A 24,743-nucleotide genomic window follows, 5' to 3' on the forward strand; every position below is an offset into this window, starting at 1 on the left:
GGAACCCTCCCTGAATAAAGCCTACTATCCCCATATGCTACTCTAGTACATGACGGTCTATTTAAAAGAACGCGCGTTAATTTCAAACGTAGCACCAACAAGGGCTACACAAGAAGAAAACAGTACACTGTTTACATTACACAAATGGAAAAAGTATTTTAGCCCCTAGAGGTGTAACAATACACTAATGTGAAGATACACATGGCGATATGCAGGCTGGAATACAGTATGTATACAGGTAAATGTGATGTACAGGCTGGGACACAGTATGTATACAGGTACATGTGATGTACAGCCTGGGACACAGTATGTATACAGGTACATGTGATGTACAGGCTGGGATACAGTATGTATACAGGTACATGTGATGTACAGGCTGGGATACAGTATGTATACAGGTACATGTGATGTACAGGCTGGGACACAGTATGTATACAGGTACATGTGATGTACAGGCTGGGGTACAGTATGTATACAGGTACATGTGATGGGCTACTTGTGTGATTCATCATAAAACCTAATGCTCATTAATGTTGGACTATTACAAAATAAATGATAGGGAGAGTATGTATTCATACCAACTATAAAACACTTATTCTTCGTTCAAGAGCCATGTGGTGAACTACAGAGCTCTGTTGTGCTTTTGGTTCTTGTATTACTATAGAAATGATATATACTTCTATTACGATACGATATATCATGTAAAGAAAGGATCACGATTCATTTCTGTAAAGTCACAGCTGTAAATTCAAAATTAGACACAGTTGGTTGTGATATATGTAAACATGTGTGCCATGCAGATGGATGGATGGATGAACAACCCCCCATATCCCCACTCTGATGCTCTCAGTACCCGAAGAGGGGATTATACCAAACTGACTTGGGGCTTAGAACTGTCATCTTGAGACTCTAAATGTTGACGGTTTGTTAAAAGAAATGTTAGGTCTCAGAATGACAGTTAGTTTAAAAAGGACAGCAGTCTTTTATGATGAATTGTGGTGGCCAAAAATGAAATATTTTCTATGGAAGTTGTTTTACCTTTAATGGAACTGCCATGGGGTGTATTTGCAGTCTGATGTCACATTCAGATTTTTTTTCTCATGTGCATTGAATTTTATGTTGACCAGCTTGCGCAATTTAGCTAATTTTAATGTAATTCTTTGGAACCATTTTTTAATGAGAGTGCAGATATTGAGAAGGAGGAATTCTAGTCGAGACATTTCATTGAATTGAGCAGCTTTTTAGTGTTTCTAAATGTTGCACTATGAAGTGTTTTAATGGTTATGGATGTATTTTACTTTAATGCAGTTAGAAAGCTTCCTGGGACTGAATCCCTTCCTGTGCTGTTGGTCAGATTTACTCCAGTGGTTTTTCCAAATTGTAAGATCTGTGACCTACAAACCTTGTGGTGCTTCAACCAGAGTTGGGGTCAGTTCCTTTTTTTCATTTCCAATTCCATTTCTAATCCCAATTCCCTTTTAATCAATTGAAATTCCTATTCCAATCATTTTACAACAATGGCTTTATTGAGCAAACAAATACTGTATACAACTTAATGAACTTGTCAGGTAACCTGATAAAGCCTCTGGCATAAACCTCAGTAAAGACTATGCCGTAAAATATAATAGGAATTGGAATTGTATAAAAGGGAACAGGGATTGGAAATGCAATTGGAAAAATGGAATTGACCCCAACTCTGGCTTCAACAGCGATGCATGTGAGTCAGTGGGCAGGTTAGCGACGCCTGCGGGGTAGAGGGCAGGTTTGCATGATCTGGATACACTGCAATCCTTAGAGAAATGTATTTTCCTCCTGGCGAACGCACTCGTTTATCACCCATGATGTGTGGTTCAATTTAAAATGAGTTTGCAATATGTTTAAAAAACATCACTCTGTGATACGGACAACACGGGACACAGCAAAGGTAACATGATGAGTTTCTTGTAAACACTGCAGGGTGCTCTGTAACACTGAGTTTCAAATCAATTGATTTAGCATCTGCCTCAAATCTAAGGAAACTGAAAAACTAAGGGGAAGAATGTGTTGTCAGGTTTACTACCTGTTATTGGCAGAGGGGATGAAACTTTTAGCAGAATAAGAGTAATAAACACATGGTTAGCTGGCTGGTGCGAGCAAGAAGATCTTGACTTCAGAAACAACTGGGACTGTTTTTTGGGAAAACGCAGATTATTTTGAAAAGACCACCTGCACCTCAATAAGCTGGGGGCAAGTAAGTTTGCAGAGCATAGTGAAATCATGTATTTAATAATTTAAACCTGTAGTGGGGGGGGGGGGGGGGAGGTGAGGTCTAGACTAGCCTGTTTATGAAAAACATTGATTGAATCAAACTACCCCCGACGCTCTCTGGAAGGCAGTAAAAAGTATTCCCATATTTTGGGACTTGCTACTATTGCTTGTGCAGATTATAATAGTAAACAAGTATGTGTTGATGAGTGCTATTCATTTGAATCTTTATCTTTTTAATGTTTAGTAACGACCTGTTCATATTCTCAACCTTTATTGCCAAACCAAATGCAACCTGTTATTTGTCAGAATGTGCTGATTTCCTGTCTTATCTGCTAAACATGACCATTATGATCATACCTTAGATGTAGTCATTTCTCTGGGCTTTTCTTTGCTGTTCAGAATTTGTCAACAGTAGATCTTACTGTTTATAATCACGTGTGCATTCATTTTGAGGCTATGTTGTCTTTATTAAAACTTGCGTAATAATTCTTCTACAGCAACAAGCTTTTACGAAATAGTGAAACTATCATCACTCACTGCTACCCACTCTCTGTCAGTGAGTTAGCTGACAGTTATAAACACCTTGTTAACAAATACTTTTGTATAGTGGACTGGAACGGTCTCTTCGAAGCAAACAGCATATGATATTTGGAAACCACATACAATGGAGCTCTGAGGACAGCCAGACGTTGCTATTTCTCAAATCTTATTGTCATCACATTCTGGTGACTTCTAAGTTTTTTTTTTTTTTTAATTACCACAGTAGAGCTGTTAAAATAATTTCCAACCTTCAAGTACGTCTGATACACCAGAGTGTAACCATTAACCTGTCCCCCTGCAACTTCCTATGGTAGATGTAAGAAATACTATATAGAAAAAAGGTGGTATTTCTGACATCCAGTGGGACAGAGTCTCAGGAGCGCTGGCTAAAGTGACACACTGGTGTGCCAGATGTACATCTAGATTAGATGTGGTTCTGAGCTCTATTGAGGCCATGGGGTGCTCTCAACGTCTGAGTTTTGTAAAGTCGCAAGATTTGACTTTAGAATGTTTGTGTTATAACAAAATAGTCTATCATTAAATGGTCATACATCTCATATAATGCCTTGCATACGTGTTGTATTGTAGCGTGGCAGTAGCGCAGTGCTACACCCCGTAGTACAGAACACGTGTCCGATTGATTTATCGATGCATCGTATCGTTTGACAACTATCGGTAGTCAAGCCTGTGCATTGTTTTTGTGTAAAGGGTTTAACAAAGGAACATTTTTATTAAATTTGTTATTTTTTGCATTAAGCGCAGGGCTCCTCCGCTCTCCTCAGGTCCGACTCTCTGAATCTGCATGCGATTGAGCTCACCTTCTCCACCCTGTTTACTGATGGGACTGGATCTGTGCAGGAGTCTTCAAAGTAACAGAGCAAGTTAAGAGCGTTGTGCTAGAATTACAAATACTGTATCAACCGAGCTACAAATACAATGCCTTCCAATGGTTTGGTTTGGCTATTATTTTCTAAAGTAAGATGGCAAGAAAGTAATGTTTGGGATACTCCAGTAACACAACTAATTTGCGTGGCCATTTAATGAGATGGCATCCTACAAAACTTCAAACAATCTGAATTTATTCATCTGAACTAGCATTTAAAAATGAGGTTTTTTTTTGATTGGTTGTTACTCTGACTTATGGATTTAAACAACTTTTTTGGGGGACTTTGCTTTGACCCCCAACTGGTACAAATCACAATCGATGCATTGTTTTTTTGTTTTTTTTTGGAGAACGATATCAATATTGAAAAACTAGGCATCGCCCCAGTCTTAAATTGTTTAAACAGCTGTATTTGCTCACTCCCAGCCATGTTTAATAACAGCAAGCTGCATTGTAAGCTGTAGTTCGTAGTTATTCGTCGGTACCCTACCTCAAAGAATAGAAGCTTTCCAAAAGCCATATACTTTCGCACGGAATGAAAGAATCAGGCTCCTCTTTCAGCAAGATGTACTTGGGTTTGTTTCTGCAGCTTTGAACACATTCCTGACAGGGGGGTGGGGAGGGAGGTTGTGTTTTTTTAATTTTTTTGATTCAAGCCAGCTTTTTTGAAGAATTTTTTTTTATTGGCACTTTCTATATTTGACCTACTCCACCCTTGCATAAACTACAGCAGTGAGTTGGGGGGGATAAATGAGGAATTGGTTTATTTAAGGAGTCATGATGAGGGTTTAGTGTGTGTGTGTGTGTGTGTGTGTGTGTGTGTGTGTGTATGTCTCTGTGCCTCTAAGTCTGCGTATGTGTGTGCAATCAGTTTCCATGTTTAACATACACTCGTGAGCTCTGTGTGTCTCTCTTTCTCTGTCTCTGAGTCTCTGTGTGTGTCTCTCTCTCTCTGTCTCTGAGTCTCTGTGTGTGTCTCTCTCTCTCTCTGTCTCTGAGTCTATGTGTGTGTCTCTCTCTCTCTGTCTCTGTGTGTGTCTCTCTCTCTGTCTCTGAGTCTCTGTGTGTGTCTCTCTCTCTCTGTCTCTGAGTCTCTGTGTGTGTCTCTCTCTCTGTCTCTGAGTCTCTGTGTGTGTCTCTCTCTCTCTCTGTCTCTGAGTCTCTGTGTGTGTCTCTCTCTCTCTGTCTCTGAGTCTCTGTGTGTCTCTCTCTCTCTCTGTCTCTGAGTCTCTGTGTGTGTCTCTCTCTCTCTGTCTCTGAGTCTCTGTGTGTGTCTCTCTCTCTGTCTCTGAGTCTCTGTGTGTGTGTCTCTCTCTCCCTCTGTCTGTCTCTCAGCAGTCTGTTTCCATGTAACATGCTCTTGAGCTCTGTGTGTCTCCCTCTGTCTGTGTCTCTCTCTCTGTCTCTGTGTCTCTCCCTCTCTCTCTCTGTCTCTCAGCAGTCTGTTTCCATGTTTAACATGCACTCGAGCTCTGTGTGTCTCTGTCTCTGTCTCTCTCTCTCTCTCTGTCTGTCTCTCTCTGTGTCTCTCTCCCTCTCTCTGTCTCTCAGCAGTCTGTTTCCATGTTTAACATGCACTTGTGAGCTCTGTGTGTCTCTCTTTCTCTGTCTCTGAGTCTCTGTGTGTCTCTGTGTCTCTCTCTCTCTGTCTCTGTGTCTCTGTGTCTCTCTGTCTCTGTGTCTCTCTGTCTCTGTCTCTCTCTCTCTGTCTCTGTGTCTCTCTCTCTGTCTCTCTCCGGCTCTTGGCAGTCTGTTTCCATGTTTATCGTGCACTCGTGAGCTGGAATGTGCTGACATGGCAGTTTGTCTGAACTCCAGAATGAATAATCAGTCGTGGTTTATGCTTGCGCTGCCAGGAGCCTTGTTCTGCCAAGCTCTGTACTTGCGGTTACGCTCAAAAGGAGGCTTTGGCTAAAATAAAAAGCCTGAAAGCCATTCGGGTTTTTCCTGTTCAGGAGTTTATTGCAATTCTTTATTGTGCTCTGCTCAAGACTCCCAGCCTCCTCACGCAATAGTTGTATAATTTACTCAGTCAGTTTAATTCCCCCACTCTGTTTCCACAGTAGTTTAGAAAGGCTATTCTGTCTGCCTATAGTGTTATAACTTTTACTCCAGTCTTAAATAACTCCTTTTGATTAGAGAAAATAAACCTTACTTAAAATGGCTTTTAATTTTAACTTTAAAATTGCTGCTTTTGTATTATTATTATGTACAGTTATTTAAATCTGTTATACAAGTCTGACTGTGGCAGTTGTATGTGTGACATGCTATACAAGTGTATTGTGGTGTGTTCTTTTTTTCTGCTATGTACTGTACAGTGCACTGTATAAAATGCGCTATATAAATGCAATAAATAAATAAACAATATCGGTCAATTTGGAAATCCTAAAATGCAAACATTTAGACTAAAAGACACAGAGAAAGCCATCTAGTCCGTGTTTTGTTGTTGAAATTGTCATGCCGTTTGGCTATGTGATTTCACACTGCTTTTGATAAAGCAGGGTTGACCTGGGTGACTGACGCAAGTGCACAATACGCGTATCAATGCCCCGGAAGCAGCTTGTTACTGACGCTTCCATCCAAGCTTCTCTGGATTGAACCGTCTGCCCAAATGTTGATTGGAGCAAATCTTTCTTCATCCCTGCTGCAGTCTGGCTTATGGTGTGTCTCAAGCAACAAAAATATGGCTAAACAGAAATGTTCCTTGCGGAAGTGAAACTTTCACGCAGGCGTGGCTGTTTTGTTATTGCTTCGGCTCACGAACGGCCGTCATGCATTTTGTCTCTCTCAACCCGGGTCAAAGCGTGTCGACCCACATCCTGAGGTGGGTCGCTGGGACCCGGGTCAAGCCAGGTACGACACAGGTACGTGGTTAGGAGTGCCAGTGTGAAAGGGGCTTTAGTCACACTTGCATGAACAGCCCCCTCTCTGTTACACACTGCTCTCGCTCACTTGAATTCCAGGGTTTTCCCTCCTGTTCACCTGCTCTTCAGCACAGAACATCTGCTTTGTCAAGTGCTGCAGTGTGGTGCTTTTCCTTTGCTGTGTTATAACTGGACCTTGTTTTTTTTTTTGTCTTCCAGTCTCCTCTCTACTTGACCTGACGGAGCAGTTTGCTCCCCCAGATAACGCCCCCCCCATTCTAGTCAAGCTGATCGAAGCCATTGAGAAGAAAGGTAAGGACATGGGTAGCTACGCTCTGAGTCGCTTCAAAGGGGGTTGATAAAGTGAACCCCTTCAACCAGAGGATACAGTTTGATATCAAGTGGAGAATCAAGACAGAAGGCAGGAGACTTCTTCACACACTGAGGGATTGGAACACTGCTGCAGCACTAGGATCCTTCAACACCCAAAGTTCTGAGACCAATCAGCTGCTAGGATGAGCTTAGGTGGACCGAACAGCCTCCTCGTTCGTACACCTCATTTCTTCTGTTTAAGTGACATTAGAGCTCGTTTTAAAGCTTTTGACTTCAGAGTGAATTACTTTAAAAAGAACACCTGTTACAAAAAATAACACAACAGGTATTGATTTATTGAAGGTAGTGTTTTTCATTTAGTAACTTTGAAAAGCCTCCCTCTTGTTTTATACTGTGCCCCTACATTTTGAAGATACTTTTGACTTTAAACTGCAGCCCAGTGTTCTATGCAGGCCAAATGTAGGTGTACTGTGTAGCCCAATTCATTTCATATTCATTATTTCTTCAGTCTTTTCCATAGACGACTAGATGCTGCACACCGATAGTATTATACAAAGAGCTGTTGCAGCTGTGTGGTTTTTATTGCTGTTATTCAAATCTTGTGTTTGTTCTGTCATGTGGTATGTCAGCGTTAAGATATAAAGACACTTACGCTGTATGCATTACATTCTAGGCAGGCAACCAGAATGGACTGATCAAAAAATAAACAAACAAACCACAATAAGGAGCATTTGAGAATGTGTGCAAACACCACACGGGAACAGTTCTAAAAATAAAAAAAGTGAAAATATAACTAAGAAAATAACACGAACAAGCTAAAGCCTGAAAAGGGTCATGGTTCTAACCGATTTATATTACTCATTTTTATATCCCAAAATGTGTCCCACTCAAGCAAGTGAAAATACTGATTACTGAAAATGCATGACTTTACATTCAGTTGATACATTTATTTAAATAGAAAATAGTTTTAGTGCAGTACGGGTCTGTCAGTTTAACACACTGAAGCACTGATGCAGGTTAACGTCACAGCTTTACACAGTCAGAAGCAGACGAGCTGCCTTTCTGACCGTCACCTGGAAAAACTGAAATTCATTATTTTAGCTTTTTTTTTATCAAACACTGATAAATTGCCAGGAATTTTTTTATAAAAAATGTAAACTGAAAATAAAATGCCTCTGGTGTCTTTTTACACTAAGTGAAAATCTATTCTGACAGCAATCTCATAACCAGAAGGGGTGGTGTGCTTGTTTTGTGCTGAAACGCCCTGTGTGGATGCTTGATGTCTTTGGAAATGCTGCTGTGGTTACTGAGCATCGCTCTGTGCTGGACGGGGTCATTCTGCTGGTTAGATTGGTTTGCCACTGTTTAAAGTGCCTGAGTCACTGACAATATCCACAGCAACAAAAAACAGTAACTTTTGGACGTAACAAAAAAAAGAAAACTTCTCTGAAGCGCTCCTGCTTCTCTTCTGTGTGAATGTAGAAGCTGTCACGCTGGTGAAGTCACCCTGCACCCGTGCTTCTGTTCAGTGTGTTCAACATATTGCACAAAAACAGTGCTTTCTTTACATACAATGTATCTACCTCAAGTAATGGATTTTCTTGGTGTAAATCTGTAAATTCACATGCTTGAGAGACATTTTGGGGAAAAAAAAAAAAAAAAAAGTCAGTAAATACTGACTTATAGCTTTTGTAAAGCCCAGGACATTTATGAAAAAAAAAAAAAAAAAACCTGAGAAGGGGTCTTGCAAATATACCAGTATCACTGTACTGGTCTCCAATGAACACAACAAAACAAGAATCTCAAAATCATGGCGGGTACTTCATAACAAAGTTTATATATTTATAACCCACACTATATTTCTGAATGTGTACATTATTCCTAACCAGTGGTTTTAAAGCTTGTCTCAATCTGTTTGTGGATTTACTGTAGTAGTTGTTTCACTGGCTGCAGGTTTGGACAGTGAGACTCTGTACAGGACACCTGGCTGCCTCGCTGGCTCTGAAAACACACAGACCCCGAGAACCGGTAAGAACGAGTTTGCAAAGGAAATCCCAGTCGCGGCAGATGGACGAGATTAATGCAGCAATAGCACTCTGCGCTGTAACAGAAGTTAAAGCTGTGCACTGCAGTATTAAAAGCATTTACAACAGGGCCCCGCAGATACTCCCGTTCTCCATATAATTCCCTTTAGTGTTTAAATCAAATTCTGTTAAACTTGTTAATTTCACGGCAAAGCTGCCTTTCTCTCATCTGCTCTTATCTACACCTTTGTATTCCATTTAAATGAATACCTAACTATTTAAAACATGCTAAAGGATTTACTAGGACAATCCTGAGTATCTGCATAGCACTATTTTATAGCATCTGCATGTTCCTGACATTGATAAAGTAGTTGTCTTCAAATGTCATTGTAACGATTTATGGTGTTAGCAATCACTTTGAGGGCTCCCATGTTGCGTTTCTCAGTTTCTTTCGTTAATCAAGCTTAATTTGGCATGTCCTTGATGTGGTTAAAAATGAAAGAAGTAATGTATACCTAAAATCTGGTAATGTAAACTTTAACCCTAAAACACACATAATTAAAAAAACAAACCTGTACACCTATTGAAATGCACGTTTTTCCTATATAACCCATCAATCACATTAAAAAATATATGTATGTGTGTACGCCTAACTTGCTAAGGGAACTTAAACACTTTAATAAGAACAAGAAGAATGGCTTCAGAAGGTTTATTTGGACAAAGTTTTTATGTAAACCTTTAAATACGTATACATTTGAAAAATAGGGTTTTCTGTTCAAATTATTTTTTGAAAGGTCTCAAATATACGATTTATGCAGTTCAAACTGTTTGGGGAGGGGGGAGGATTTGTTTCGTAACACCGGCGCTAAACACTCTTCCTCCTTCCACTGAGACCATGTGACAGTGAGACCTGTTGAGCAGCCCTGTCTACTCCCTGTCGGCTCACACGTTGAATAGGTGGGGCTGGCAGAGTTGAGAAGCATCATTGTCACGTTTTGAATGGAATGAGGAAGGCTGTTGAGTCCCACTTTTTCTCAAACTGGGCTCGGGCTAGGAAACAGTGTACACTCTTGAAAAAGTCCATTCATAATGTACTGTACATGGCACAAACATCTGCCTTCACTGCAGGAGAGCTGTTCTTTCTTGTTTGCCTGCATCATCTATTCAAAATAGGCTTGAGAACCTCCACTCTACAGCTCAAAGGTAAAGCATAACATTGGGAATAAACATTCAGATGACTCCTCCACCCCTTGTGTGTGTGAGATCTGAAAGAGAGGAAAAACTGCTGCGCTTGCAGAGTGCAAAAAATGGACTGAATGATAATACCCGAATATAATCTTAATATTTTTGTAATAAAGTAGCCAGCGCAAATATAGTATTAGGCGGTGGATTGCCGGCTTATTTTGAAAACCCTGCATTCATTGTCACTATTTTTACTTTGAACATTTTTTAGCAGTCATTGTTAACATTTTAGCCTCTCGCAGTGCTTCGAAAACCCGCCCCTTCAACTCTCTGATTGGTTAAATGTTATGTCAGGACTGCTGTCAGATAGTTCCAAGATTTTTTTTTTTTTCCACCCAGCAACGCAGCGTAAAGGAATATGCCCTAGAAAGTGTCCTGAGGGCATCAGATGATTCAAGGGCATTTGCCATTTACTCACACCTTTCACTTCCAGAGCTCGGCAACTCTACGAAATCAAGCCCCCCTGTCCCTAACCCAACCCCAACCCTAACCCTAACCTTAAGCAACCCCAGCCCTAAAACCTAACCTCAAACCCAGGACAGGCGGGGGAGGCCTGGGGAGAACCCTGCATCTGCTTAACAGCATAATTTGGAACAGTGTGATTCAGCAGCTCATGTTGTCAAGATGCACGATAGCTGCCATGTGCTATGTTGTGACTTGAATCCAGGACTGAGGGTAAAGCCATGAGAAGCTAGTGAATAAGCCCTCAGCGCCACTTAGACAGTTGTACAGTTTAATCCTTCTTGTATAAATGCGAGTGTGTGTGCGTGCCTTCGGTACATGCTAAGGTATCAAGCAAGTCCTAGCTTGCATGGATGCCTCAGCTGCTGCTGGTATAGAATCAATCCTACAAGCCACATTCTCCATTCCAACGTGCACAAACTACAGTACACATGCTTTCACAACACTGTGGATGAAAACAAGCACGGCCAGCTGCTCGCTCATATCACACTTTAGTATCAACCACCTTTCCCCAGCATCAACGCAAACGCTTTCCTCTAGGGACAAAATGTGTGTTAATAATATTATTATTATTATTATTATTATTATTATTATTATTATTATTATTTATTTCTTAGCAGACGCCCTTATCCAGGGCGACTTACAATACTTACAAGATATCACATTATTTTTACATACAATTACATTATCTTTTACATACAATTACCCATTTATACAGTTGGGTTTTTACTGGAGCAATCTAGGTAAAGTACCTTGCTCAAGAGTACAGCAGCAGTGTCGCCCACCTGGGATTGAACCCACAACCCTCTGGTCAAGAGTCCAGAGCCCTAACCATTACTCCACACTGCTAAAAAAAAGTTACTGCATACTAAAGTTATGGGGGTTCAAGGCACTTCAGAATTCGCTAAATTGCAGGAAGATACACCATTGTGTGTGTGTGTGTGTGTGTGTGTGTGTGTGTGTGGTTTTCCCCCACTTCACTTAATGCAGTTTAGCTTCAGATTATGCCATTGCATATTTCTTATTTTTAATTAACACAGTTGTTTTTTTGGGGCATTTTATTGGATGTGAAAACACTGTAGAACCCTGGAAGTGCCCCTCCATAATTAAATCAGGGCCCCCTCGGTGCCCCCCTGTGTGATATACCTCTAGAATCAACACTGTCTGAGATGTAGGTCCTATATTTTATTTTACAAACATAAATGTTTCCTTAGGCTGAGGGAAAGCAATTCTGTCTCATATTGTGCTTGCCACAAATACATGTTTCTTCAGGCTGATAGGTAGAGCAAAGTATGATGTTACCCTCAGCGCGTTACGTGTTCAGTGTTGTTGCCCATGGGCCAGCAAAGGCTGGGGACCAGTGATGTACAGTAATTTCATATGATATCGCACCGCGGGGTCGCAGCCTGAAACATTTCCAGAGGGGGTCCCAGAAAAAAAAGTTTGAGAACCCCTGCTCTAGGGGTCTTGTATACCAGGGCTTACACAAACACTATGTGTGCAGGTATGCGTAATGGTCTGCTGTGAGAATTGATGGCAAAAACTAGTAGGGTAAAACTAATAGAAAGGCCACTATACAACGCAGGATACTTTTTTACAGTCCTGATGCGTTTCTGTTTCTGTAAAACCAACCCTGTGTTCAGTAGTAAGGTTACTATCTGCAGTCCCAATGCATCAAACCTTTGTGCATTCAATTCCTATGGTAATAAATTGTTACAAGAAACTGTATGTCATTTCAGTTATTAAAGCCACATTGTGTTGGTCCCGTGACTGGTCTTCGATAAAAAGGTTCTGTGCAACATTTTAGGCGTATTATATTCCATTTTATTTCCTAAATGTTTACACTTTTAGGGTTAAAAATAATTGAACATTCTAAATTGGGGAGAGAATCGAGGGTAAAATAAAGATCTGTGTTGAGCATGTTGCTGTGTGTGCTGTGCAGTGTACTGACAATCCTATTGCTGTCTGTGCTGTGCAGTGTACTGACAGTCCTGTTGCTGTCTGTGCTGTGCAGTGTACTGACAGTCCTATTGCTGTGTGTGCTGTGCAGTGTACTGACAGTCCTGTTGCTGTCTGTGCTGTGCAGTGTACCGACAGTCCTGTTGCTGTCTGTGCTGTGCAGTGTACTGACAGTCCTGTTGCTGTCTGTGCTGTGCAGTGTACTGACAGTCCTGTTGCTGTCTGTGCTGTGCAGTGTACTGACAGTCTTGTCTCTCCCCGGACAGACCTGACTTTGCTGGACCAGGGGCAGTGTGACGTCCTCGCTGTGTCTGAGGCTCTGAGATCTTACCTGCAGGACCTGCCCTCCCCAGTGATTCCCAGCTCAGTCTACACTGAGCTGCAGAGCGCTCTGCAAAGCAACGGTGAGTGGAGGAGCACCCAGCCCGCTACACAGTCTCTACACACTGGGGAGAGGCTGGAGGGGCACCCAGCATGCTACACAGTCTCTACACACTGGGGAGAGGCTGGAGGGGCACCCAGCATGCTACACAGTCTCTACACACTGGGGAGAGGCTGGAGGAGCACCCAGCATGCTACACAGTCTCTACACACTGGGGAGATGCTGGAGGGGCACCCAGCATGCTACACAGTCTCTACACACTGGGGAGAGGCTGGAGGAGCACCCAGCATGCTACACAGTCTCTACACACTGGGGAGAGGCTGGAGGAGCACCCAGCATGCTACACAGTCTCTACACACTGAGGAGAGGCTGGAGGAGCACCCAGCCCACTACACAGTCTCTACACACTGGGGAGAGGCTGGAGGAGCACCCAGCATGCTACACAGTCTCTACACACTGAGGAGAGGCTGGAGGAGCACCCAGCCCGCTACACAGTCTCTACACACTGGGGAGAGGCTGGAGGAGCACCCAGCATGCTACACAGTCTCTACACACTGGGGAGAGGCTGGAGGAGCACCCACCATGCTACACAGTCTCTACACACTGGGGAGAGGCACACATTTACCAGCTCTAGGAATACATGCAAGTCAAGTGCAGCATGGGAAAGAGCGCAGGAGTTTTTTTTTTATTTTTTATAAATTAGATGAAAAAAATACCATCATAAGTCAAATACACGTTTAACATAATGTGTGCATCTTTCATTCAGGAAAATGGGAGATATACAAAGTGATGGTAAAACATATTAGATGAGATTCACTATTTTGTTAGCTCTGTGTAACTTCATTAAATATGTGGGTTTTGGGTGTGTGTTTGCCTCTTGCCTCTAAAAAATAAAATAATAATAATAATTTATAAAAGAACATAATTCAGTTCTCATAAAAGTAGGTATGCCTTTATTTTGGCCATATATGCATATATGGTGTAGAAATATAGGTTCTTAACCATTTTACAATTTCGATTTCCACCCTACTTAATATCACTCGGGACAGGCATATTATTAGAATATTATTTCTTGCTGTACAGAATTGAGGTGTTACGAACTGTTCACAGTAGTACAGGTATAGCCTATAGAATTCTGCAATGTATATTCTTACAGCTTTCCTTATGTTCATGCACAGTACAGTTGGCTGTATATTGAAAACACATTGTATTAATGAACACTATTGTAATCAATGTACCTAGTACTAGCTCGAGTTCCACAACTAAACAGGCATGTTGGTTGTATCAGCACTTCAGTGTTTTATGCTTATTTGCTTATTGCTGTCATCTTATTTGCTCAGCCTTTTTGAAGTGATATCAACAGGGTTATATTTCAAAAATAACTGTTGCTCACCCCCAGAGGTCATTTTTATACTAGCCTCGATGCAGGCTTGCTCAGGCTTGCCCAGAAACTGCAAAACAGTTCTGTGACATCTGTAGCAAGCAGCACAGTCCAGTGATCTCACCACAGCGCTGTCTTCTCTCCATTGTTTCAGTAGAAGCGTCTCCCAAGGAAAGCTACACACGGCTGCTGAGCATTCTCGAGTCTCCCCCGGTCCCTCTCCAGAACTCCCTCACACTCCAATACCTGCTGCGACACTTCTCAAAACTGGGACAGCGCTGGGAGAAGAGTCCACGAGCGCTGGGAGAGCTGTTCGGACCCCTGCTCATCAGGCTTCCAAACGCAGGGTGAGTCGGGGATACTTTTGACTTGTGTGTTAGACGACTGCAATCTTCCATTATTGAAGCAGTATTCAGTGCAGTTCATGGAAGTGATGTGAGTTCCTGTTTAATTTCCTAAACAATTTCCTTGAACATGTTGGGAATGTTTGCAGCCCCTCTGAAAAGCCATTACAAGTAGCCCTCCATCCCTTTCCATAAATGACTGCAATATGTGTAGAAGACTGTGTGTGTGCAGCATTGCATTGCACATGGAAAAGACACTGAAGCAGTATTCAATAGAGCTTAGCCCACACTGTGCACTGCTATGTAAACACTAAGGCTGATACCTGTGTTTTGCCTGCATGGTTAAACATTCAGCCATAATTAACACTTGGATAACATTTAAACTCTGAATCCTTAACAGACAAAAGTACAGCCCGATCCAAATGATAGATAAACAGTGTTTTTTTTGTTTTATTTTTGTCTGAAAAAGTTGTGATTCTTTCAGTGCATTTATAACTGGTTTGCAGTAAACAGTGTGATTCATAACCTGTGCAATATTGTCGTTTTGCATTGTTTTCTACTTAAATCTTGACGTTATTGAACACCCCTCTGGTGGCCAAACGGTGCATCACAGCGCCTGTCAGACATTCTCCTTTGCATATCATCCTCCATGTACCCTGCAGTTTCTGCTGTACTTCGACAATGCAGTTCTGAATCTCATTGTATTAAAGAGCTGCAGTCTACTTTGTGAAGTGTTGCACAGTGTTTGTGTTTCATACAATTTCCTTCGAGCCGTAAGAACCCTGAGACGTTCCCCACAGTAAGTTTGCAGTTTTCCCATTGGTTTGCCTTGGTTATACTAAGAGTTTAAAATTGATTTTTTTAATACGCTTTATCATACCTCCTCTGTGCTTTTTACAATACTTACCTATGCTTTAACAGTGCTTTGACTGCTTTATTATGCTTTGCTGTGCTTTTACTATTGGAAGCTTTTAGAAGGGTGGCTTCAAACAATCTTTACATATATCTATGGCAGGCAAACCTCATAAAAAGGTAAGGGGACAGCCCCCCCCCCCCCCCCCCCCCCCCCCCACACCTGTGAAAGTTGAAGCTGCTTGCTGGTTTTGAGTGGCCCGTGGATCACAGTTAGGTGGCAGGCAGTGCAGTCCTATCCTGACAGGAATGGATTCCTCTCTTGTCGTTCTCAGCTGTGATGTGAGTTTGGATCTCCCTGTGCTTGTTCTGGAGAAGCTGCTTTTGAACAGGACCCTGGAGCCCGAGCAAGCGCCTCCAGGTATGCTGGACTCAGAAGATGCTTCGCAACACAGAACAGTAACCACAGTCTTAAGCAGATGCACAGTATGAATTTGTCAGGTTTCATTTAGGGTTAAAATACCTACATTTCGTTATATGTGTAGAACAATGAATATTTAGGGTGACCTAGTCAGTTTTAATCATGTATTTAACAACGTCTGGTGCTCTAGTACTGTTTGTAACACTTTGCTGTTTGTGCTCTAGATTTTAAAATAACATTTATATGTTACTGGATTTCAAGTGCACTGCCATTCATTGAAACCGCACGCTTCACAATTATCTCCCAATCCCCTGGCATGGTGCTGGTCGCCTCATTTTACCAGTCGACTGTTCTTTGCTACCTCTCATACATTTTACTTGTTTTATAAGCAGAAATACTGTGTGAGTGGTAATGCAGTTCTGTGGTTATTGTAAAGAACCTAATTATTTTGTTCCATTTATTCAGTTATTCTGCCATTAGTGGCATACCCACAGGTATGGAAGAGTTATTCGTGCTCAGTGAATTTAGCCAGTTGGTGACAATGGGTATGAATGATGCATGTGACTGTTGTTTCTCAACGAGACTGTGTCAAATAGCATGTTACATACAGAAAATGGCTTGCTGTTTTTTCAAACTTGTTTTGTAGTCTCACAAGGACTGTGTTTGGCAATGTGTCTAGAGCTGCAGAGTGTGAACAGTCAGGTGAAGAGGATTTTTTCCCCCTTTTTATAGCTCTTCCTCCGAAACCACCCAAGCCCAAGGCTGCCCCGAGTAGCCTGGCCAATGGAGGCAGCATGTCTCTGAGCGATGCTGAGTGGTACTGGGGAGAGATCTCAAGGTAAGCCGCTTCAGTGGGCCTGCAAGCTTACACTTCAAGTGGATGGGCAAAATGTCAGCTGGCAGAGCTGATGGCAAATTCGCTATTCCCTGTTTATACTACGTGAATTGTCATGCTCTCCTGGGATGCCTTGGGACTCTTCATTACTCAGAGAGCCTTGGTTTAATTGGGCATCTTTGCAAATTGAGTCCACCCAGCCCTGACGCTGATGGCTACTTGAGAGGCGATGGGGCACCCTTCCACCGGGCCAGAATTGTGCACATATGACAGAAGCCTCTTCCATGGCCACCGCTAAATCTCAATCCAATTGAGCATGTTTGGGATGAACTTGAACAATGCTTTTGTCAGCCTGTCAATGGCTTAATGTATAGGTCCTAATAAAGTGGCCAGGCAGTGTGTATTTATTTGTTTAATCGCTCTTGCTTTCCGTCCTCAGAGAGGAGGTGAACGAGAAGATGAGGGACACACCGGACGGGACGTTCCTGGTGCGAGACGCGTCCAGTAAAATCCAGGGAGAGTACACCCTGACCCTCAGGCAAGTGTGACACAGCGGCGCCGTGCACCAGTACACAGCATCACAGGGGAGACTTGTCAGATCCAGGCATCCTCCTTGCTGCTTATACAGGACCGTAGTCTACGGTGGTACAGTAGTGTGTTGGTGTTTCAAAGGCTTTGTCACGTGATGTGATCACTTTCCATTTAACTCTTCTGAATGTCTGCATAAACACTGTCTGATTCCCATGGTACAGAAAAACATTTGATAGTCAGATTTATTACATTTTTTTCTCTTTTGAAATTTCTAGGAAAGGGGGCAACAACAAGCTGATAAAGATTTTCCATCGGGACAACAAGTACGGTTTCTCGGAGCCCCTGAGCTTCCTGTCTGTGGTGGAGTTAATCAATCACTACCGGCACGAGTCCCTGGCACAGTACAACGCCAAACTGGACACCCGACTGCTCTGCCCTGTCTCCAAGTACCAGCAGGTAACCAGGGGGCACACCTGGGCCGGAACTCCCAGTACAAGCACGCCGGCTTCATAGAAGGGCTGCCAGCCTGTGCTCTCCCTATTCTTACCTCTTAGCTTTAGTAACATTACTTGAGCTCCCCTCTTATTATACTGAGAATCCACTTCTTTTATTCTGCATTTGCTTGCTAATACAAGGCTATATTCTTAGGGTTCTACTAGAGTATTTGGTTTGTAGATAAAGTGCTGCTTGCTGGCACTGTCTTTCAGAGTGAAACCACGCTGCTGCACAGAGTGCGGTTTCATACCAAGAAGCAGCATGAACCCAAACTTCCACAGCACTTACTAGAAAGCATGAATCCAAGCAAAGAACCAACATATCTACAACGGAAGAAAGTTCCACTGATATTGCGAGTGCTAATAAAGAAAAGGTTAAAACCTTGGTTAAACATGTGAATACATAGGATGGAGGTCTATCAGGGATGGAAATAAAGCTCCTGTTGCATAGCAGTTTCACGCATTCTAGGTTTTTCTATAAGTTTGATTAGCCACAGTTTACAGGTAACAAACTCAGGTGTGTCTTATTGGAGTAAAACCAGGGATGGATCAAACATCTATGCAATGGGAGTCTTATTTCCATACCTGTCTACTTGCGCCTCTAATTTGGATTCCTCATTCAAAATGTAAATTGACCTGTTACATTTGGGTTTAATCACATTCATCTGTTTTTATATGTGCATTTTCTAACCTATAGACTGATGTAGTTCCGAGGTGTGTGTGTGTGTGTGTGTGTGTGCGTGTGTGGTTTTGCATGATTAGCCTTGGCAGAGGAGGTGTATGGAAGTGACATGCTTGTTCTTGTGTCTGCAGGATCAGGTGGTGAAAGAGGACAGCATTGAGGCCGTGGGAGAGCAGCTCAAAGTATACCACCAGCAGTATCAAGAGAAGAGCAAGGAGTACGACATTCTGTATGAGGAGTACACCCGCACTTCCCAGGTACACCCCTGCCCTGCACCCCGACCACATGGGCAGGCTGCACCTGCCCTGCACCCCGACCACATGGGCAGGCTGCACCTGCCCTGCACCCCGACCACGTGGACAGGTTTCCACTCGAAGGAGCCAGGAGTACCAGTGTCTTCATTTGTGTTCATCCATTCATATGACGGCTGGTCTTTAAGCATTCCAGTAATTCAGATTGAACTGCACTCAGCTTTTGTCTCATTTTTGTTCTTGCAGCAGCAGATCTACCATAAGTAGTTAGGATCATCACATATCTAGCACTGCATGTGAGTCTCTGTTTAGGTCATTTGTGTCTGTAAAAACACAAACATATGTTTTAGAACTGCCAAAGTTTAGATGGATTGAATAGACTGTAATTCTGCCCTCCCCTGAAACTGTGAGTTAGTAAATAGAAAATCTCTATACACACAAGTGGTTAAGAAATGCAGTGTTTAGGAACTGTCCAAGTTGATGGCATAGTTAGTAAACATGGTAAATAATGATCAAAGCAGAAAGCTCTACTTTTTGTCCCTGTTTTTGCCAAGTACCTCTGAAGTGATATTAGAAGGGGCTGACTGTGCTAGGAAAATCTTGAAGACTTTAAGTATGATTTAATATCTGTGTTTAAAAAAAAAAAAAAAAAAAGCTGGTATATCTTGCTGCTTTAATAAATACTTAGTGACTGTACTTTGATACATCGCTGTGACCCAATTGTATTATGCCAGTTCTCTTCAAAGCAATGAAAACACAGAGACTTAGTAATCTAACTGTGCCGTGGGTGTGATAAACAATCAGCCCATAGATAGACTAGAAAGAGACATTGTGTAAACCCAGAGACCACACAAATACCCAGTGAGTCTGCTGGCTAACCACTCCCGCTGAGTATTGTTAGCCAAAAGATGTGTGGACTCCATAAAAATTCAGTCTCCCCTCTCTGTTTACTGCCAGGAGCTGCAGATGAAGAGAACGGCGATCGAAGCCTTCAATGAAACCATCAAGATCTTCGAAGAGCAGTGTCAGACCCAGGAGAGGTACAGCAAGGAGTACATTGAGAAGTTCAGACGTGAGGGCAACGACAAGGAGATCCAGAGGTAATGAGGGGCTGAGCAGAGCTCTACTACCCTGAGATCCAGAGGTAATGAGGGGCTGGGCAGAGCTCTCCTGCCCTGAGATCCAGAGGTAATGAGGGGCTGAGCAGAGCTCTCCTGCCCTGAGATCCAGAGGTAATGAGGGACTGAGCAGAGCTCTCCTGCCCTGAGATCCAGAGGTAATGAGGGGCTGAGCAGAGCTCTCCTGCCCTGAGATCCAGAGGTAATGAGGGACTGAGCAGAGCTCTCCTGCCCTGAGATCCAGAGGTAATGAGGGACTGAGCAGAGCTCTCCTGTGATCCAAAGATAATTGGACACTGTAAATAAAAAAAAATAATAATAAAATGAAAAAAAACTGCATTTCTTTGAATTCTGTATTTTTTTGTCAGCAAATAGTCATCTGAAACCTGTTTCCCTCCCTCAGGATCCTGAGCAACTCGGAGAAGCTGAAGTCTCGTGTCACTGAGATCCACGACAGCAAGATGAAGCTGGAGCAGGATCTGAAGAAACAGGCGGCCGAAAACCGTGAGATCGATAAGAGAATGAACAGCCTGAAACCAGACCTGATGCAGCTGCGCAAAATCAGAGACCAGTACCTAGTGTAAGCAGCGCCAGTGTCTTCTCATCCGACAGCGAGAACACAAGCCATGAGCCCAGTCCCAGTCTCAATAATAGGAAAGGATGAGGATCACAAGATGGCTTCTATATTGGGTCTATATTTTTCAGTTTCCGAAGACATAATGGTTCCAAATACTGGCTGTGATTCTCTGGTTCAAATTCCATCCGGAGCAGTTTGTAGTATAAACCCGGTAAAGTCAGCCCCCTGACTAACGGTTTAACAATTAGTTGTGTATCCATGAATACTTTCTTTCCATGATATATCGTCATGGAGGTACGTGTCCCTTGTATCGTCATACTAGACCAAAAGCACAACATCGCTCATTGTAGTTCACCAAATGGTTCACGAATGAAGAATAAGTGTGTTTTATAGTTGGTATGAATACATACTATCCCTATCTTGTTTAATTTGTCTTTTTAATAAAGTAGCCCATCATTAATAATCATATGATCTTATTATGCATCACAGAAGTAGCTCATCAGACCCATCGCATGTAATGCTGATGCATCGATTTATCGACATTATGAATGTGTAAAAAACAAAAAAACAACCCTGCAGTAATAGATGTGGAGCTGTGGATTACTGTGTAACATTGCTGGTAACGCTTTAAAAACTGTTATGCATATTAAATTGATTACGTCTGTTTATGCATATAGTAATTAAATATATAACTTAATTTTTATTTATTTTCTTTACCTTACTCGTGTTGATTTGTACCAGTTGGGGGTCAAAGCAAAATCCCCCCAGAAAGTTGTTCAAATCCATAACAAGTCAGAGTAACAACCAATCAAGAGAAAAAAAATAATAATTTAAAAAAGTTAACACTGTCCACAGCACTTTCGTAACAAGAGTGTTGTCCATGGCTTTTATTTTAATTGTGTTAAGGAACCTGATAGTGGCCGCATTTTGTTTTAAATTTAAGCGGTGACTCACTTGCTTACAATCTGCCCAGCATTACTGTATACCTCCTCACTGTGCTTCACGCTTCTGACCAAAGATACAACGTTTGGAACGATCTTGGTTGTTTTTCTTCATTTTTACTTCGGGGTAGTTCAGATCAGTAAATATGGATTTCGTTTGAAGTTTTGTAGGGTGCCATCTCATTAATTGGTCATGCAGATTAGTTGTGTTACTAGAGTATCCCAAACATGACTTTCTTTACTTTACTTTCTCGCTGTCTTACTTAAGAAAATAATTGCCAAACCATCGGAAGGCATTGTATTTGTAGCTCAGTCGATACAGTATTTGTAATTCTAGCACAACGCTCTTAACTTCAATCCAGTCCCATCAGTAAACACTCGCAGGGGGCGGGGCAGGGTGTCGCATGCAGATTCAGTGAGTCAGACCTGCGCTTAATGCAAGAAATAATTGCAGATTCAAATTTTGTAAAAAATAAAAATGTCCTTTGCTTAAACCCTTTACACAAAAACGATGCACAGGCTTGAGTACCGTTAGCTGTCAAACGATAGATAAATCGATGCATCATCTCAGCCTTAATCGCATGTATCATTACAAGCCTACCTTTTTTTTTTTTTTTTAGTGTTTGGGTGAATGGAAGCTCGGGGCTTGCTAACTTGTCCCTGTGTAATATTTCTGGATCTTCTTCTGCTTTCCAGCTGGCTGACGCAGAAAGGCACCAGGCAGAGGAAGATCAATGAATGGCTGGGGATCAAGAATGAAGCTGAGGAGTGAGTTACAACCCTGTGTTCACACATGGGGGGGAAAAAACATGCACAAGAATGCTGGCTATTTCCCAGCTATCAGACCAAAAGATATTTGAGATATTAAGACGTTTTAAACAATAGACAGACTGGAAATGTACTAGAATACACCGGTTAATTAAGGTTAAATATTCTATTAATGTGTTGTATTTGCTTTATGGAAGTAATGAAATACTTTTACAGCTTAATTCTTAAAAGAAACACTGCCTGCAGTTATTTTGTCCAAAGTGTAGAGCACAAATCAATGGGTTTATGATGAGGCTGTATAACGTATTGGGGAGACCAAAAAGACATTGTGGCCCTGGAGAGAGTCCAGCCAAGAGCAGACTTATCCCAGGGCTTGGGGAACTGAACTATGAAGATAGATTGAGGGAAATGAATCTATTCAGCCTGGAAGAAGAATTAAGGGGGACTTGACTGAGGTCTTGACCAACAAACTTCACTCTTATCAGTAGCACAGCACAGAAACCAGGCCCAGGTGACTTGTTTGGAAATGAAGTGAAAATAAAATTTATAAATTGTGTTTAGTTTTTTAAAGTTAACAATAAAGTTGTAATTAAGAAAACGCAGTATATAATAGCTATAGGATGTATAGGTTATATTATAGGCTTGTGGGACGGCGAGTGTCTGTCTTTATGAGGAACTATCGTCAGGATTAGAAGTGATCGATATAACCCACACACAGGCGCTCGCAATCCTAGAACTCCATTATATATTGCTGTATTGTTAATATAGAAGTTTAAATTTATGTTCATGACCAACCTTTGTTTAGCTGACTGTTGCTCATTGAAAAGCAGTGAAAAGAGTGATGAAGAGAATACTGTTAAGTATCTGAGGGTAGGATGCCGATTGTGATGCCACTGCTGTAAACTGACTGTGCAGTTCAACCATACCAACACTGAGAATACAGCACGGTAAAAACTCAGTGTGGTTTAATGTCATCAGTTGGGTTTCTCTGATGTGTCGTGGAATGCAGTGGGCACAAAGCGTGCTTTGAGTGGCTGAAAGATCCTCAGACGTCTATAATAGATAAAGTTCAAAGCACTGAACTGTTCACATGTGTGTAAAAATAGACTGTTCCCTCATATATAGACATGTACTGTCCTCTACCCCAGTATTATAAAGAATTCTGACTTGGTGCACAAATATCTCTTTTGCAAGGTCGTAGACTACAGAACGGTGCTTTAGTACAGAAGGAGAACATCCGAAAAGTTTGGGAACGAGAACCCCAGCTTGTATTCCACAGTAACCCTGTGCTCTCCTCCCCCCTCAGCCTGTATTCCACAGTAGCCCTGTGCTCTCCTCCCTCAGCCTGTATTCCACAGTAACCCTGTGCTCTCCTCCCTCAGCCTGTATTCCACAGTAACCCTGTGCTCTCCTCCCTCAGCCTGTATTCCACAGTAACCCTGTGCTCTCCTCCCTCAGCCTGTATTCCACAGTAACCCTGTGCTCTCCTCCCTCAGCCTGTATTCCACAGTAACCCTGTGCTCTTCTCCCCCCCAGCCTGTATTCCACAGTAACCCTGTGCTCTCCTCCTCCCTCAGCCTGTATTCCACAGTAACCCTGTGCTCTCCTCCTCCCTCAGCCTGTATTCCACAATAACCCTGTGCTCTCCTCCCTCAGCCTGTATTCCACAGTAACCCTGTGCTCTCCTCCCCCCTCAGCCTGTATTCCACAGTAACCCTGTGCTCTCCTCCCTCAGCCTGTATTCCACAGTAACCCTGTGCTCTCCTCCCTCAGCCTGTATTCCACAGTAACCCTGTGCTCTTCTCCCCCCCAGCCTGTATTCCACAGTAACCCTGTGCTCTCCTCCTCCCTCAGCCTGTATTCCACAGTAACCCTGTGCTCTCCTCCCTCAGCCTGTATTCCACAGTAACCCTGTGCTCTCCTCCCTCAGCCTGTATTCCACAGTAACCCTGTGCTCTCCTCCCTCAGCCTGTATTCCACAGTAACCCTGTGCTCTCCTCCCTCAGCCTGTATTCCACAGTAACCCTGTGCTCTCCTCCCTCAGCCTGTATTCCACAGTAACCCTGTGCTCTCCTCCCTCAGCCTGTATTCCACAGTAACCCTGTGCTCTCCTCCTCCCTCAGCCTGTATTCCACAGTAACCCTGTGCTCTCCTCCCCCCTCAGCCTGTATTCCACAGTAACCCTGTGCTCTCCTCCCTCAGCCTGTATTCCATAGTAACCCTGTGCTCTCCTCCTCCCTCAGCCTGTATTCCACAGTAACCCTGTGCTCTCCCCCCCCTCAGCCTGTATTCCACAGTAACCCTGTGCTCTCCTCCCCCCTCAGCCTGTATTCCACAGTAACCCTGTGCTCTCCTCCCTCAGCCTGTATTCCACAGTAACCCTGTGCTCTCCTCCCTCAGCCTGTATTCCACAGTAACCCTGTGCTCTCCTCCTCCCTCAGCCTGTATTCCACAGTAACCCTGTGCTCTCCTTCCCCCTCATCCTGTATTCCACAGTAACCCTGTGCTCTCCTCCCTCAGCCTGTATTCCACAGTAACTCTGTGCTCTCCTCCCCCCTTATTCCGGTATTCCACAGTAACCCTGTGCTCTCCTCCCCCCTCAGCCTGTATTC

The 24,743-nt window shown here is 42.7% G+C and overlaps 1 protein-coding gene across 3 annotated transcripts in view; it reads left to right on the forward strand.

The window, feature by feature from the left end:
* LOC117428991 (phosphatidylinositol 3-kinase regulatory subunit gamma-like) overlaps positions 1–24,743 on the forward strand; it is a 55,320-nt gene that overhangs the window by 20,105 nt on the left and 10,472 nt on the right. For 2 of the 3 annotated variants that reach the window (XM_059014004.1, XM_059014006.1), the window contains 12 exons: positions 6,754–6,846; positions 8,821–8,895; positions 12,821–12,958; positions 14,472–14,664; positions 15,849–15,934; positions 16,667–16,772; positions 17,209–17,307; positions 17,576–17,756; positions 18,608–18,733; positions 19,685–19,827; positions 20,249–20,425; positions 22,060–22,131. In XM_059014004.1, coding sequence (XP_058869987.1) covers positions 6,754–6,846; positions 8,821–8,895; positions 12,821–12,958; positions 14,472–14,664; positions 15,849–15,934; positions 16,667–16,772; positions 17,209–17,307; positions 17,576–17,756; positions 18,608–18,733; positions 19,685–19,827; positions 20,249–20,425; positions 22,060–22,131 — 1,489 coding nt within the window. The remainder of the gene's footprint in view (positions 1–6,753; positions 6,847–8,820; positions 8,896–12,820; positions 12,959–14,471; positions 14,665–15,848; positions 15,935–16,666; positions 16,773–17,208; positions 17,308–17,575; positions 17,757–18,607; positions 18,734–19,684; positions 19,828–20,248; positions 20,426–22,059; positions 22,132–24,743) is intronic. The other variant, XM_059014005.1, reaches the window with a different exon arrangement.

The sequence above is a fragment of the Acipenser ruthenus genome, chromosome 47 (genome assembly GCF_902713425.1).
Source record: "Acipenser ruthenus chromosome 47, fAciRut3.2 maternal haplotype, whole genome shotgun sequence".
NCBI classification, from domain to species: Eukaryota; Metazoa; Chordata; class Actinopteri; order Acipenseriformes; family Acipenseridae; genus Acipenser; species Acipenser ruthenus.